Here is an 18,004-nt window from a genome sequence, read left to right as displayed (position 1 = left end):
CCGGGCAATAATACACCATCAATATTATCATGGCGGGCATCTTCTCCTCCTCTTTAAAGTTAAGAGTGTGTAAATAACTTTTTGGGACAAGTGTAACTTATGTGTTTTCCCAACCCAAAAATGAAACTTTTATAGCAAGTATGGTATTCAAACTGGCACTTAAAATTCACAGGGTTCTAACCTTGCTCATAGGCAGGAAACAATATCTATACCTCAAACACTGTAGAGCTTTATAACCTGGTCAATCTTTACTCGACAAACAGGGCACTCGCCTTTCTTGGAATTAATCTGGTTCAAACACTGCATGCAGCCAATCATGTGACCACAAGGTACACAAGCTCCTTCAACAGAAGCTTCCCAGCATATTATACACAATGCAGGCTCATGTTTATTTTCCCTTTCAGTTGTAACAGAAGCTGCTTGCTCTCCAGGAGGAATCGACAAGTTCAACGGGCTAAGATCTATAGCCGGATAATGAACCACCTCTTCATGTACAACCTCTTCTGGAACTGGTGGAGCTGAAGGGGCCACAAAATCAAAAGTAGAATTGCCCTCTTGAGTTTCAGTATTTTCAACAAGATTGTTAATGGGCGTATATTCAGGTGCATTGTTTGTCTTGTCCATCGTTTCACAGCTACTGACTCCTGAGGATGTTGTGTTGCTTATTGAAGGCAGTGCGCTGTCCTTTGCAGTTTTTCCCCATCCTTGATAATGAATTTCGGCGGAGGTATCTCTATGTCCCGGCCGAGGTTGGGGCACGGCCCAGCCATTGTACTCTTCTACAGCAGGCTTATCGTTCCATCCACTGCAGCTTAGTTCAAAAGAGGTCGATCTAGGAAGCGAGTGCTGTCGTCTTTGACGGGATACATCTGCAGTACTTCCCCATCCATTTTCTTGAACCTTCATTTGGTCATCCGTCCACCCACGGTAAGTAATCTCAGATGTAGGCTGGGCTCTAACAAGTGAACCCCATCCGTTGTGAGAAGAATCATCTGTGGTATTACACCAATCATTTTCATTTTTTACACCAGAGCTTTGTCCATGATGAGGGAGAACATTATTTTCTTTAGCAGTATGAATAGAAGCATTGATTCCAATTGCTAATTCCATTGCTTCTGCAGCATTTTCAGATTGTTGCACTGTAGTTTGGCTATTTTGTGATAAACGGGGAGGCAGAACCTGAAATGCTAATATGCAGTCAAGCCCCAGAGGTGGTTCTGCTCTATCCTCTTAGTGTATCATAAAATAAATGGAGAAGGATCAAAAGTACCTCTTTACTATACGAAATATCGTAATTTTACCCTCCGTTACACTTTGCGGTCAGCCGGTCATTCATACCCTTGCCTAAATCGTCTCGTATTTTTCCTTGACCCCCTAAAAGAGCTCCAACCTGAAGTACAGCAGAGGGTATTTTAAACCATAGTCACAATTACAGTGGTAAATTTGGATCTTTCTCGCAGTGTTTTGACACGTGGAATCCACCAAGTCCATGTTGGAGCTCCATTAAAGTTTCAAGCAAACACAAGACGATTTACTAACAGCAAGGTATAACCGGATGGTAAAACCAAGATATTTCGTATAGTGGAGGGATAAATTTGGGTTTCCCTAAAATAAATAGAAGAACATGCATAGCACCTCAGGAAAAGGAACCTTACAAGAGATGAATACTATGTTTAAAGAAAATTCAGCTGATGTTACCTATGTTGCTCGGACTCTTTAAAAATGTCTCCGGGTGCGTGTCGGATTCTCCAAAAGCAGTGTATTTTTGGAGAATCCGACAAGCGTGCGACAGTATTTTGAAGAGTCCGTGCAACATAGGATGTTATGCACAATACCATGTTAGATATTTAGCTGGCCACTGTTTCATTCAGTTTCAAAAAGCATCAAATCTATGATTCAAGAATACCATTTATCTAACTAACCCACAATATTCCGGCTTTTAAGTTACAGCTGACTTGGGACACAAAAAACGCAAGACACTTTTGTCAGTTCATAGTTGGTATTCTATACCCGTAGTCATCTTATACCCGTATTTTATACCCGTGTGATCTATAGGTCACGGGTTCGAGCCCTGGAAGCAACTACTAATTCTTACAAACTCATCTGATGAACAAATGCTGGATAGTTTTACTCAATTATTTTTTGAGTCAGGGATACAAGCAACAGATACAGATTGGTAAAAAGTATGATTTCAGTTTGGAGGTGGTAATTACCTCAGTTGCAGCATTACATGCTTTGAGTAACAATTGAAGCTGCTGCTGCTCAGAATCGCTCATTGATGTAAACTTATATCGAGTATCTGATGTGAAAAAAGCAAAATGAAAGAACTACTATAAAAGCTTATCCAAAAAGGAGTTCTGTAGATGAAATAACATAAAACTAAGTCAACTTTTTGGTTGCAACTACGAAAAGTTTCTCTAGGAGATAACAATCACAATCTATATTTTAACATTTAGTAGAAAGAGCAAATGAGAATTTGCGTTTTGCAACAGAATTCTGAAACCTTTAAATTTTACTACTAATATGCAGCTTCATCTATTCCTGCATGATATCTACATATTAATTCCAGTCCCTTAAATAAAACTACAGAGTTCATTAAATATTTGCGGAGACCAAAAATGTTAACTTTTGACAAATTTAAAGGACCAAAACTGCTCAGTGCATACTTAAGGGACTACTTTAAACCTATCCTCAAACATAAGGGAGCATTTTTGTCATTTTCTCGAAGCAGTAAGCACATAAGTACCTCAAACCAATAAAAAGAATGTCCCAAAAGCTTAGCCTTGTAGAGGAATTTCTCTTGAGGCATGTCAATTGACGGCTCATTGATAAATGTGGATAAGAGGAAAAGGCTTTTTCTTAATTCTCCATTTAACAAGATCAACTATAGAACAGAATTTCAGAAAAAGAGTATTACTACTGGACTTGTCAAATATAGTCAGCACAGGATCTGGTTGTTGCCACCTTATCTCTTCAACGTTAGCCTTCCATAAGGCGATAACATTACGAGGCTGGGCATCCTGTTCATCAAAACACAATTTCAGGAAATCCGCCAATTTAATAGAAGAGAAGAAAATCACGAACACTTCATTGAATTGTCAGCCGGCTCTAGCTAGTTCAGGATGGAGCATAGTAGTAGTAATAGTAGTAATAGTTGCTTCATTGAAGTACTAATCAAGCATATTTGAGCATGGAGAGAACAGTGTATATAGGAAGGAGAACTTTGGCACTTGAGGTTTAGGAGAAATTTGCAGGATTGGGGAGTCGGAAAATTTCAAAACCTGAATGCACTATTGTATAAGCAGAAGATTTCACCGACGAATCAGAGCACTTTTGAAGTGGTATGAACGGGGAAATGGACTTCTTTTCAGTTAATGTAACTCGGCCACATAATATACTGAGGAAGGAGAATACCGTTACTTTCTACTCAGTATAACGCCTAGCGCATCAGGAATGCTTATTGCTTTATTTGGCTAACTGCGAGAGGCTTATCCACACAACTGAGGATCATATGAGAACAATCTGGAGAAAAGAAAATAGGAGGGCTTTTTAAGGGGTAAATGGCTCTTCTGTAGAAATGAGGGGGTCCTCGAATTCTGTAAATATTTGTGCACCTATGACATTCCATGTAGTACTGAAGATTGGGTGCTATTTGTAGAGAATCACACTTCCGTTTATGGAGAATCGCACTTCTGTTAAATTCTCCACTCTTGGTTTTCCACTTATACACTAGGAGTCTGTCCCAACAAGTCAATGAAACTATTACCTCATTGAAAAAAGATAGTAGAGATTTTTTTTTAAATAACCAAAAAATCTCCGAAGACCAATACTGCACGGTTTAGAACTCAGTAAAATCATTCTGAATTCACTTGAAGTTCTATTTAGTTATGATTTAGCTTAGGATGGAAGTCCCAAGTTCATTATTTTTTCCCGGAAAAGAAATACAACAAACAACAACAACAAACTCAGTGTAATCCCACAAAGTGGTTCTGGGAAGGGTAGAGTGTAGGCAGACCTTACCCCTACCTTGTGAAAGTAGAGAGGTTGTTTCCGATAGACTCCCGGCTCAAGGGAAAATAAAAGAGAAGTAGATACAACAAGTAGTAACAACAACATGATAAAGTGACAAGATGATAGAAACACAGGTTTTACATTCTTGGTTATGTAAAAATGGCATGCTGGCTCATATATAGATTCTGCTCAAACTGTACAAAGACACAATGTACCTACATTTAGGTCCGAGTTTTTCATAACAAGAGCTATGTCTACTCCTCTAGTATTGCGTATAGCTCGTTAAATCATTCACAGCGATAACCTCATATCCTAGCCTGATATATATATTATGGTGAGTTCTTGACAATTTTCAGAAAAATGGTACAACTACAAACTCAACGCGAGGTACCTAGCAATATTGCCAATGGAATTTGTAAAGAACTAATGTTGGCCAATAATGAGTTATTTACCTCTAAGGATGAGTAAATCGCCAGCTCCAATTTAATAGGCTTCGTAGGATCAGCTATACCGCAAGGTATTACTACAACCCAACTGCAGTTCTAATCATTGGTCAGCAAGCATGAAAAGTTTTGAAACTTACAGCATTATAATGGATTCAAAGCAAAAACAAGGGGCAATTATAGAAAAAATAAGTGAGAATCATACTGACATCTTTCTAGATAACAATTGAGGAGCTAAAGCTTCAAGAAACCCTGGACCATAGAACTCCCTCATCCAGCCCGAGAAAATGCAGATTTGTCTCTAAAAGTGAAAGCAAAACCAGAATCAATGAATTTGCAAACACACAGTGATGCAAGATCAAGAAGGCCAAGAATCCAAGAAATTCAAGAAGCCAAGAATCCATTCAAGATTAGGATTTCTTTTCCTTAAAGATTAGGATTTGTTATTTCTTATTTTCTAGTAATTTAATTCTTGTTTTAGTACCATTATATTTGTAGTTCTAGTCAAGGATTGTTAGTTGGTATCCCATTCTTACTAGAATTCTTTTTCCTATTTTAGTTAGGACTGATTTTCTTAGCCTTATTCTTATTCTAGTTTAATAGGATTAGTTTTCCTTAACCTTATCAATTTTACTCATTGTAAGGGCTATTTAAAGGGCTCAATATGCTCAAAATAAACATTGGTGATTAGTTTTTCTAAGCTCTTGCTTCAAAAACGTGATTTACTTTTATTTCACTGGTCTTCCTTTATTAACCCTTTTTGCAATCTTGTGGGATTAAAGAACGTGTGGGTGAGGTTTCTTTTCATCTTACATTCTTCTAACGTGAGTTTGAAGAAAGCTTTCGCTAGTTTTGTGAAAAACTTTAGATGCTTTTGTTTTTCTCTCTTCTTTGTAAAGTACATCACACAGTCAAAGTTAAGAAGAGGACAGGAAAAATAAAATAATCATGTGAATTCAATGTTAATGTAATTAAAGCGTGAGACTAATACCAAGTATTATACCTCAATAGTACGGACAACATTGCTAAAACCCTTTGCCCGAGCAACTTCGAGTGGAGTTTGGCAACCATCATTCTTGATCAAGGGATTTGCTAGTGCAAAAATTTAATTGTAAATTAGATCAATACATTAGAGTAGTTGAAAACTGTTGCAGATATAATTAAGTAAATAAAAATGTGTTATCTCTAACCGCTTAAGTTTAGATGAGATGATCACACACTTCAACATGGTATCAAAGCAGGATGAGGTCCTACGTTCTACGTTCGAATGTCACCATCACCTAATGTCAAAAAGAATTTCCACATGCTTGTCTCATAAAAAAGAATCAAACCCGAAGGTGAGGGGGCATGTTGAAGACATAATTAAGTAAATAAAAGTGTGTTCTCTCTAACAGTTTAAGCTTTTAGATGAGATAGTCACACACTTCACCAAAAACTAGTAGAAATGATACTGAATCATCCAGAAGCAGTTTGGGAAACATCTACCGAGCAAAAGGAGAAAGGATATTCACTTTGCAAAACCATAAATATGTACCTCCATAGGAAAGAAGTAATCGAACAGTATCATCCAAACCTCTCTTAGCTGCATGATGTAATGCAGTTCCAGCATGATATCCTGAAAACAAAATTAGGAGTTAGAATGTGGATTTGATTATCACAATTATCATGCCACATAACTAATTGACTTCACCGGATAATTGACAAATATGGTGAGATTCCATTAACGCTAAGTTGTAACTCTCAAGCTTAGCGCAAGATAGCTTCTTAATCCTATATTAACTATATTCTCTAATCCTATATTAATTGATTTCATCGGATAATTGACAAATATGGAGAGATTCCATTAGCGCGAAATTGTAAGTCTCAAGCTTAGCGCAAGACAGCTTCTTAATCCTATATTAACTAAATTCTCTAAATAAGAAAATATGTTGAGCTTGTAAGAAATGATTGGCGGTGCAAATGTAGAGCTTTAGCAGTGAGAGCAGGGCCTTGAACTATATATATCTATTTGAAATTTTTTCAAACTATACATTTATACTTAGTGGCTAGTGCACACCTATTACCACGAAGTAGTGATGGCCGTGGTCAGTGGCGGAGGCAAGATTTCCGTTAAGGGATTAAAAAATTAAAAGGGACTGTGACCACTGACATTGGAGGGCCTACAGAGAGGTAGAAGTAGGCCAAAGAAGAGGTGGGGAGAGGTGATTAGCCAAGACATGACGCAACTTCAGCTGACCGAGGACATGACCCTTGATAGGAAGGTATGGAGGTCGAGGATTAGGGTAGTAGAGTAGGTAGTCTAGAGTGTTCGTAACGGTAGTATTGGCACGCAATCTTGCTTTCTGTTGGTAGTAGATTTTTTATGACTAACCGTTGTTTTCTTCCATTGTTGATCGCATTACCGTCTTGTTGTTATTATTCTGTTTTTATATGGATTTTTGGTACTGTCCCTTCTTGTCTATATTTTCATTAATGTGGTGTTTATACTTTCCTAAGACGAGGGTCTATTGAAAATAATTTCTCTATCCTCACAAGGTAGGGGTAAAGTTTGCGTACACATTACCCTCCCCAGACCCCACGGTGTGGGATAATACTAGGTATGTTGTTGATGTTGTTGTTGTTGTTGTGACCACTGAGAATTGAACTAGCAACCTCACAAAGGTTTTGAACCCCCTTGACCACTAAGTTATTCTTTTGGGCACAAAATGAATTTTGCAATATATGTACAGTGTAAATTTTCGGCGAAGAGGATTCGGGTAAACCCCTCCGCCCCACTAAATCTGCTCCTGGCTGTGGTACTTCAAACCTTCTTACTTAAAATCCCGGGACCGTCTCTGGTGAAGACTCTAAAAATTATACGATTAGGATTAGTAGAGAAAAGCATACCTGGCCGGTAAGCATTGATATTAGCACCAAGCTCAAGTAAAGCTTTTGCAACATTCAAGCCATTCGGCTTCATGCACGCTACAATCAATGGCGTCTTTCCTTCTTTGTCGATCCACTGATTCAATGGGGCCACAAAACTACAATTAGTACATACAAATTACTCATATAACCAGTGGCGTAGCCACATAGCTCCAAGGGGTGTCAATTGACACCCATTCGCCGGATAATTACACTGTATTAGGTAAAAATCACTTTCTTATGTATATATACTATGTATTGAGTGTCCTTGACATTCATGTATTTACTTCTTTAAATTTTGATATCTCTTAATGAAAATCCTCGCATATAACCTCCAAAAGCCATCTCTTTATGTTCGCCAAAATAGGTGTTGATAAAAAGTTAAATTATTCAAGTAAATTGGCTACATTTGTAATAGAGTGAATACCCTAAAACCTCCCTAAACTATCATGTTTTTGTCAGTTACATATTTAAACTATCCGGTGTCCCTAAAACCCCCTTAACTTTATCCCCTATATATAAAATAAAAAAACTCGTCGACGTTTTAATGAAATATGTAAGGTAACTCGCCAAAAGGCGCGTGGGAGATGAAATTATACATAAAAATGGCCCCAATTGACTATTTCTAATGGTCAATTACTGTCACCCTCTTTAAAAAATTTAATTTTTGTATTTTCCCTCTATTTTCTTTGTATTCTAGCCTTCTTCATTTTTTTCTCTTTTTTTATTCTTATGGGTTTCATCTGAAATTTTTTTCTTTTCTTATTTCTTCTAAAATTATCTTTCTTCTTCATTTAGGTCTTCTTGAGCCGAGGGTCTTTCGGAAACAGTCTTTCTACTCCTTCAGGGTAGGGGTAAGGTCTGCGTACACACTACCCTCCCCAGACCCCACTAGTGAGATTTTACTGGGTCGTTGTTGTTGTTCTTTATTTAGGTCTTTTTCTTTCAACCAAACCCTAATTTTTTATCCCAAATCTTGTATTAAACTAATTCCCGGTGAAAAGGAAGGTTAATGAAAAAAATCCAATGTTTAGTCGAAGTATAATGGTGAAGATCACGATTGAGACATGGTGTAGCCATTATCGGAGGAGATAGAAGAGTTTTTTCCTTACAAATGATCATGTGTTTATCCCTTCACCCTCTTTCTTTGATTTTTTAACCCCCAAACATTTACCCATTTAATTGTTTTTATTATTAATTAAATTGATATATCAGATTAGGCTGAGTAAATAGAAGTCTGTATCACACTCACCACTAAAAAATCGACAAGGGTTTTTTAATATATAGGTGTATATAGTTAAGGAGGGTTTGGGGGACACCGGATAGTTTAAGTAGGCAACTGACAAAAACGTGATAGTTTAGGTCTTAGGGTTTTTTAGGATATTCACTCTTTGTAATACCTTAAGACTTTTACCAGTGACAAAACTTAGGGCCCGTTTAACCATAAAAAAAATTCGCTTTTTTCCGAAATTTTTTCACATTTTTTCAAAATATGTGTTTGGCTATGAATGTTTCAAATTTCACTTTGAAGTTGATTTTCGGAATTTTTCGAAAATTTAAAAAATTCAAAAAGCTGCTTTTCATAATTTTCACTTCAAATCACTCGTAAAAATTCAAAAACAGCTCCAAAGTGTATTCATGTCCCAAGTCCAAACACAACTCTAATTTTCAAATATCATTTTCAATTGAAATTTTTTTCACTTTTTCAAGAATTTCACAATTCTTATGTCCAATCGCCCACTTAATATGGCATCTTCTAAAAATTGAATCTTTTTCATATTTACCAAGAAGGGTATGTATACCTCAAGACTTGAAACCAGTGAAAGAATTACTTATAGCATCTCCAAAAAACTGAATCTTTTTCAAATATACCAAAAAGGGCGTCGATAAATAGTTAAATATTCCAAGTAAATTATGGTAAATGATTGAATTTATATACCTCAAGACTTGCACCATTGTTGTGAATAGCTTTGATAGCTTCAATGTTTCCTTCAATGACTTGTTGATACAGTAAGTCATCTTTGGATTGCTGTTGCCCCATTAATCAAATGCTAAATAAATCACACTTCCAAATAAGAAAGATTTATGAGTAGTTATTAGTATACACGTGGCTTAATTTGAACAGCCTACTACTGAACCAAACAGGTTTGTTCAAAGAGAATTCTTGAGGCTCTCAGAAAGGGAGGAAACGTCCACGTGTAGGAGAGAAAGAGAGTGGATAGTGTTTATTACTTACTTTAGCTTATATACACTCATTTTAATATTGTATTTAAATTTAACTTATATATTATTATTATTATCACTATCAATGAATTTTAATTTGTGATGCCAAGTTAATTATTATTTTTATGCAACAATTAATATTTATCAAAAGATTTTTTTTTTAATTCCTAACAAAAGACGTGATTGAGTAAATATTTTTCATCATCGATACATAAAAATTAAACTTAAAAATGTATGCGCCATTCCTTGATAGCTCATAAGAGTTAATCGATAACCGACAAAATAATAACTGATTCAAGAATTAAGTTATCGATAGAATAAATATTTTACACTATATATATATATATATATATTATATTTGACTTGAGAATGTAATTATTTTTGACTAATTGGCCAAATGTGCTACACATCTTAAACTTGTTCGATTTTACTCTAACACTTCAAATTCAACCGGTCTTCTTCTTATTAAATACTCCAACCTAAGCAAATGTGCCAAAAATACACTCGCGAATGATATGACAAAGTGACGTATTAAACTAAGTCATGCGGCATTTGGATGAAAAATAATTATTAAAAAAAAGATTGCATTTTAAAAAAATATAAATTACTTATAAAAGTATTTAGCTAATTGATTTAACCCAAAAAGAAAATGCCTAATTTCTACACCCCCACCCACACCTCCACCTCCACCCATCTCTCCCTCCCCACCTTTCTTCTTCGTCCCCTTAAAATCCAGTGGTATAGCCACATAGCCACATTCAATTAAACACCCTTGATTGAAATATTAAATTGAGTATATAAAAAATTATACTATATATAGGTAAATAGTTTTTTTTATTTTATAAATATGTATTAAATTTTGACTATTATTTGTAAAATTCCTGGCTCCGTTACTGTTAGAATCCCCCAACCTCACCCAACTGGCCAGCTCTTCCTCTTTCCCACGATTTCAAGTAATAAGCTAATGGATAAAAAGTTACTCCTTCTATCCCAATTTATAAAAATTTATGTCGCCGTAAATTATCTCAATAAGAATAAACAGGGAAGTTTAAATTCAAATTCCTTCTAAATAACGATATATGTCATTCTTTTGAGGACAGACTAAAAACAAAAGTATGACAACGTTTGGACAAAAGTATGTCATTCTTTTTAGATGCGTTCAGTCATAATCCAGCGCATGTACCTTCGCACTACTAACTTTTTAACCAAGCGTGATGACCCATTGTGCGAATGATACTGTCAGCGCAAAAAAAAAAAATTAAACTTGAGCATGCGTGAGTCATCCCTTGATATAAGAATTAATCAATAAATGATGCAAATAGTAACGTAACTAATCTACTATCACATATTAAACTATATTGATAGTGTAAAATTTTTTTACTCTATCCACACATATAACTTAAACTCTATTTATATAATATTTGGGCCTCTAGATCGAGTTATTTGACAAGTATTAATAAACTTGAAGTTTATAAGAATGTGTCTTAACAAATGAGTACGCCAACTTTTGGACATAAATTTGGTTGAAACTTGAAAAAAGAGCTTTGAAGTTGTGTTAAAAAATATTTTTGGAAGTTGAAGTTGTGTTTTCATCCAAAAATTGTCCTAAATCCGTTTTTAGAATTAACTTGAAGAAAAATTCAAACTTTTTCTCAAAAACTGATCCTATTCCATAAAAAAAAACAATATTTTCAAAATATTTTGAAATGCTTTGACATGCTTACTTAGCTCTCCGGCCAGATTTAATGGATTTTTCGATCAAGTTTATTTTCTGACTAACAAGCCATAATTAGTTCGATCATTTTAAAATGACCAAAAATAATTTAGTAATGCCTCTGCAGGAAAAAGAAAATCATAAGTTGAATGATGAGAAATGTACTCTTAACACAAGACACAAAGCCGATACAAAAAATAATGGACAAAAGTCGACATAATCCAAACGGACAAAAGTCGACATAATCCAAACTGTAATGGCCAAATTTTCATGATATTTGTCATGACATAATATCCATTATAACAAATTTATGCTTCATGATATTTGCCATGACATAATATCCATTATAACAAATTTGTGGATCATGACATTTGCCATGACATAATATTCATTATTAGGCTAAGGATTTCTTACTATAAATAGAGGAGTTTCTTCTCATTTGTAGACACACCAACAAGACTTGAGTCTTCATTTCTTGTGTTCTTCCTTTCTTCCTTTATTAACAGTGTTTTGTATGAGAGTTAGTGTTGGGAAGTACTTGTGTGAACCCTTTCTTTGGAGTGATCTTGTGAGGTTATTCCCTTAGGGTATTTGGGATTAATTAGAGTATTTACTCTAATTTTGTACACTCTTTTATACTCTTATTGTTATACTAAATTGTTTCTCTCCGCTTGTGGACGTATGTCACTTTGATCGAACCACGTTAAATTTGTGTCTTCTTTATCTACTTTAATTGTCGTTGTTATCAACTTCCATTGTCTTTGTTATTGTCATTATACCGTTGTTTGGCTAAATTCCGCACTATCCGGGTTCCCGATCCTAACACAAACGGACAAAAAAAAGACTTAATTGGTTTTATTTGGTTTCAATATTTAAAAAATCCGCTTAAATATTTTGATTTCATTTGATCACTTATTGTGGACCGCATGGAGTATTATTCTTAGAATAATGATTGTGTAAATATTTTTTATATCATTTGTACATAGAGCTTAGACTCTTTTTAGAATTATCTACAACATCTTTAAAGTTATAAAATTAAGACTATACGCATTATTAATTAATGTAATACACGTATCTCAATTTGATACTATAAAAATTTAGTACAATATTAATCACAGAAGTTGAAGAGAAGCTTTGGAGCAATGGTCAAGTTGTCTCTGTATGACTTATAGATTACAGGTTCGAGCCGAGGAATCAGCCACTAATGCTTGCATTAGGATAGGTTGCTTACATCACACCTTCTTGGAGTGCGGCCTTGGATCCTGCGTGAACACAAGATATTTTGTGCATCGGATTGCCCTAGTCACAGAAGCTAAACTAATTTATTTTAGTGATGGGTTTCTTGTTTTTTTTATTTTTTTTTATTTCTTTTTGGAATTACTTCAGTTGTTGAAATGATAATATAATGGACTTCCAATACAGGAACTCCTAAATAAAAACATCAGATAGAAACAAAACCTTCCCCTGCATAACCATGTACTATTCTCCAGACAAATGAAGCCACTTATACAATGAAGACTGAAAGAAAACATGCATGAAAAAATTTAAACTTATTATGTGTAAAGCAGAATGGTTTGGCTAGCCATGCAAAGTGCAAAATGGCACAAAACTTTGTTTTACATATTTTTTGCAATGTGTCAATCTTTAAAACTAATCCTCTGTACTATAAATAACCTTCATTTCCTACTTGATCTTCACTTCCCATCAGTTCAATAATACTTCTTTCTTCTTCTTCTTCTTATTTTTCTGCTTTTATCTGCTAACATTTTATAATCATGGCCACTACATGGTTTTCTTTTTTCTTGAGTTTCCTTTTGCTTTTGCATGGTAACTTTGCTCAGCAAAGGTACTGTTGAATAATACCTGTTCTTTTTTCTTGTTAAAATAGTTCCTATTTTTCACAGTTCTCTAGTCAAAATTATAAGGATGTTATTTACATTAGGTGGTCACTTTTGTAGTCTTGTATTTAAAAGTTGTCCACTTTTTTAAAAAAAACAAATTAGACAAGTAATCTGAATATCAGTTTAGAATTTTAAACTTCAAGGTGGTCACATTCAAACTTCCGACCACTGGTCTAGTTTTGTAAGTACAAGGACATAAAAGTGGCTATTTGTGCAAACCAGCAGAATTCCTGCTCAAACTGTGATTTGAATGTTAGTTTTGAATTTTAAACTTCAGACCAGGTGGCCACATTCCAACTTCAAGCCATTGATCTAATTTTGAAAAGGTTGCTAACTATGGCCATAAAAATGACTATTTTTGCAAATCAGCAGAGTACATGCTCAAGTAGTGCTAGTAGTTGAGGAATTTTTCTGAATTTTATGATAAAATCAAGCCAGTTTTCAGCTTTTTCTCTACTGATCTCTTGGCCTTTATTTGTATTGTGTTCACAGAGGCGGAGCTAGCATGTAAATACGGGTTTACATGAATTTAGTAGTTTTTGTGCAGACGCAATGTATATTTTAAGAAATTTATTAAATATCAATAAATGTTTGACATGAAGGGGAGCGTTGGAGCAACGATAAAGTTGTTTCCGTGTGACCTATAGGTCACGGATTCGAAGCGTAGAAGCAGTCACTAATGCTTGCATTAGGGTAGACAGTCTACATCACATCCCTTAGGGTGCGGCCCTTCCCCGGACCCTGCGTGAACGCGTGATGCCTTGCGCACTGGGCTGCCCCAAGCTATAAATATTTGACAGTGGCCTCAATTATTATTGTATATTAAATTGAGATTGCTATAAAAACCAATAAATTTCAAATCCTGGACCCGTCTTTAATTGTTCGTATTTTATTTAAATTTCCAATAGGTACCAACAGCAACAAGGCCAGTGTCAAATTAACAGACTCAATCCACAAGAGCCATCTTTTAGAATGCAAGCAGAAGCTGGAGTTACTGAGTTTTTTGACACAAATAATCAGCAATTTCAATGTGCTGGAGTTTCACTATTTCGCCATGTTATTCAGTCCAGAGGCCTTCTCTTGCCTTCTTATACTAATTCTCCACTGCTTGCCTATGTTGTTCAAGGTGCTAATTAATTAAAACTTCAATTGATTTTGAAATATTTGGTAATTATGTCAATAGCAAATAGGTCTATGTCTCCTCTTGTGTCACGTGCTATGTTGTTCAGACTTTGCATGTCAGATCCTTCAAAAATAGTAGAGGATCTAACGGTGGACCGACACAGGTGCATCAACATAGGTCACATGAAGTTGTTCGTCTAATTTATTTTATTTATTATTTTTCAAATATATATTGATATATGTTATTAAATGGGATTTTAAAAATTCTTATATATCCATCAAACTCTATACTAACCTATATATAATATTTGTTCTGTTTCATTTTTATATGACAATATTATTACTTTAATTTAGGTTCAAACAGTTTTTTTCCTTTGACCACAACCCTTTTATATATTTTAATTATAAGAAGTTATATTTATACTAGTGTGATTTTATCTATTTTTTTATTAGTAAATTGTTTCTTAAAAAATTGATGTCTGAATTAAAAAGGAAAATAAAAGTGTTGACCTCATATTTTGACCCCTCCACTCCTTTTTGAAACTAAAGAAATGGAGGGAGTATTATTAGTATCTTTAGTATCTAGATATAAAGACACAAAAAGGTATAAATTATGGTGCTTATAAGTATCTCCTAATCAATATTCATGATTATATAATTGATTCTATTTATGCTAATTCTGAGAGTAATGATATAGTAAACCTTTGTTAACTTAAACAATGTGATTTGAAGAACATGACCTGTATTAAATACAGATGAATCATGTTATAAGCTAAGATCTAGTATAAGTGAACTAGATAAAACGAAACAGTAACATTCTTCTGGTTAGTGATGATCTTATTGTATGTAAACAGGCCGAGGATTTTATGGGATCATGAACTCGGGTTGCCCCGAGACATTCCAATCATCTCAACAAACTCAACAGAGAATTAGAGGCAGAAGATTTCAAGATCGCCATCAAAAGATTGAACAATTTAGGCAGGGTGATATTATGGCATTTCCTGCGGGTGCTGCACATTGGCTATATAATGAAGGAAATGAAGAAGTTGTTCTTGTTGTTCTTGAAGATGCCTCTAACAATGCCAATCAATTGGATCAAACCTCTCGGGTACGTTAAGAGAATTATTCTTAGCATGATCAATTTATCACTTAATCACAGACCGCTCTATCATTGTCATTGTCTGATTTTTAGTTGTCTAATCACATCTAAAATTATGTATTTATTTAATCGTATTGTTACCCAATATACAATCAAAATTGAAGTGGTCGATTACTTCTTGAAATTGTCTTTACATAATATATTTGAATGTTCACTATATGCAGAGGTTCTTTATTGCTGGAAACCCGCAACAAGGACAACAACAACAAGGGAGCCAGTATGGTGGCAGCACTATGCGAAGGGAGCAATTTCGATCAGGCAATGTTTTCAATGGCTTTGACATAGAAATTCTATCAGAAGCATTTGGTGTTGGCAGGTCAGTGCTTAGAACCTTAAATGTTAAATTCATCGATTATGTTTAGATTCTGAATCTGCATCTGTTGTTTCTAGGGAGATGGCGAGGAGGCTACAAGGACAAGATGACATGAGAGGTCACATTGTTAGTGTTCAAGAAAGGCTTAGAGTAATTAGGCCACCTTTTTCACAAGAACAAGAAGAACAACAAGAACAAGGACAATATGGTCGTGGTCCTATGACTAATGGAATTGAAGAGACAATTTGTACTGCTAAGGTTAGAGAAAACATTGACAATCCCTCTCGTGCTGATATATACAACCCGCGTGCAGGACGTTTAAGCACTGTCAATAGTTTCACTCTGCCCATTCTTAGCTTCCTCAGACTCAGTGCCGCTAGGGGAGTTCTCTACAGAGTAAGTCATTTCCACTTAAGTTCTATGTACTGACCTTTTTTTATATATTTACACAACCACATCACTCGTGAGGTAATTATAGGTATATTCTACGATAAGCATTGATTAGTCACATTTTAATAAATACGGTAACTATTGCATGTTAAACTACACTGATAGTGTAAAAAATCTTTTCATCGTGAATACAATTAAATCCAATAAAAAATAAACTATTAGTAGTAGTCTAAGTTCTATAGTTATATTGAAGTGACAACAAAAAATCTGCTAACTATCACATGGCATCTGAATGAATATTGGTAACTTTAGAATAAATAAAGAGACCAATTTAACTAGTACAACTAGTAAATGTGTTGGATTATGAACTTTGTATACAAGTGCAAATAGTAAATGTGTTGTCTTCTGAAATTTTCATGCAATAGCATCAGTGCGTAGAACTTAAACTCTTTTAGAAACGTGTCACTGCACGCCTCAAGCTTTCGCTATTTTCTGTAATCTCAATTATGTTCTCTAAAGTTACTAAATTTCCGGCTTAAAAATGAGCAGAATTCGATGATGGCACCACATTGGTACAAGAATGCACACAGCATAATCTACATAACGAGAGGGGAATCAAGAATTCAGATAGTAGATCACAGAGGACGAGCAGTGCTAGATGATCAAGTTCGCGAAGGACAATGTTTAGTAGTGCCACAGAACTATGCAGTTGTAAAACAAGCAGGAAATGAAGGATGTGAATGGATAGCATTCAACACTAATGACAATGCCATGATCAACACCCTGAGTGGCCGTACCTCGGCCATTCGGGGGCTTCCCTTGGATGTCATTGCCAATGCTTATCAGATATCGAGGGATGAAGCGCGGAGGCTTAAGTTTAACAGGGACGAAACGCTCATTTTCAGTTCTAATAGAAGATCGCCGCGTTCCTATGAGAGAGTAATTGGTCTGGTTGATGAGAATAATACTACTAGTATTGCTTGATAATAAGAAGAGGACTTGAGGAATTATGTTCGCAGATGCAATAATATGTAATTGCGGCATGTTTCTGTAATTGAGAAAGAGGGCAAATGAAGAATAAATTTCTGAATGAAAAGAATGTTGTTCAAGTACTTTGAAATCTTGATTGTGCATCTTTCTTAGTTTTCTTCTTTTTTGATTTTTAACCCGGTGTCCAGTACCTTATTAGGATTCAGTACCTCATTAGGATCCTACTAATCCGAATTCGCGCTTGAAATTTTCACATTGGGGGATAAAGCACTCCGTAACAAGAACTCCATAGGTTTTACTTTTCTTTAAGATTCAAGCATTATAAATAAACTATAGTTAGTTTGAAGGTCTTTATTTTTCTCCAGTATAATCTTGGATGATACAAGAGACTTGGAGCAACGGTAAAGAGTTCGAACCGTGAAAGCAATCACTAATACTTGCGTTAGGGTAGGCTGTCTACATTACACGCCTTGGGATATGCCCCTTCCTCGGACCCTACGTGAACGCAAGATGCTTTGTGATAGGTTATATGTATCTCAGTTATATTTTGATGATCTAACAAACTTATTGATAAGAACCAGATAAGAAACCTATTACACATCCTCAAGTACTTAAAGAATAACGAGTCTCAGTTCGGGGGCGTGGTTCAACTCTTCAGAGTCAAAAGAACAACAGAGGGAACAGATGGTCACCAGTTCTCGTGGTGACTGTACAAGTCAACTCCCCACAGCTGTAAAGTTGTTGTCTGCACACGCAATAGTACAAAAACAGTGCAGCAGTCAACTTTATGGGGAATGCCCTTTACCTAACTTACTTACATCATTCAAGTGAGTT

The 18,004-nt window shown here is 35.2% G+C and overlaps 2 protein-coding genes across 6 annotated transcripts; one reads left to right on the top strand and one right to left on the bottom strand.

Moving 5' to 3' along the window:
* Positions 1–26: 26 nt before the first annotated feature.
* LOC104118703 (putative E3 ubiquitin-protein ligase XBAT35) lies at positions 27–9,573 on the bottom strand. 5 transcript variants are annotated; one of them, XM_009630009.4, is made up of 9 exons: positions 9,298–9,572; positions 7,341–7,455; positions 5,989–6,069; positions 5,458–5,546; positions 4,664–4,755; positions 4,464–4,545; positions 2,918–3,020; positions 2,214–2,299; positions 27–1,179 (listed from the first exon to the last, which is right to left on the bottom strand). In XM_009630009.4, exons 1-9 carry the CDS (start codon positions 9,397–9,399, stop codon positions 214–216), a joined length of 1,716 nt encoding a protein of 571 aa, XP_009628304.1. In that variant the 5' UTR covers positions 9,400–9,572; the 3' UTR covers positions 27–213. The 5 variants fall into 5 exon arrangements, with proteins under 5 accessions (XP_009628304.1, XP_018633953.1, XP_033508052.1 ...); XM_018778437.3 differs by lacking the exon at positions 7,341–7,455 and adding an exon at positions 5,645–5,734 and having other exon boundaries at positions 4,664–4,753; XM_033652161.2 differs by lacking the exon at positions 7,341–7,455 and having other exon boundaries at positions 4,664–4,753.
* A 2,187-nt stretch (positions 9,574–11,760) lies between these two features.
* Positions 11,761–17,283, top strand: LOC104118704 (11S globulin-like). Its single transcript, XM_070196413.1, has 5 exons — positions 11,761–14,322; positions 15,173–15,426; positions 15,642–15,793; positions 15,868–16,186; positions 16,730–17,283. Exons 1-5 carry the CDS (start codon positions 14,169–14,171, stop codon positions 17,162–17,164), a joined length of 1,314 nt encoding a protein of 437 aa, XP_070052514.1. The 5' UTR covers positions 11,761–14,168; the 3' UTR covers positions 17,165–17,283.
* The last annotated feature ends 721 nt before the right edge of the window (positions 17,284–18,004 follow it).

Source organism: Nicotiana tomentosiformis, chromosome 2 (genome assembly GCF_000390325.3).
Source record: "Nicotiana tomentosiformis chromosome 2, ASM39032v3, whole genome shotgun sequence".
NCBI classification, from domain to species: Eukaryota; Viridiplantae; Streptophyta; class Magnoliopsida; order Solanales; family Solanaceae; genus Nicotiana; species Nicotiana tomentosiformis.
This window is presented reverse-complemented; position numbering and strand designations above follow the sequence as displayed.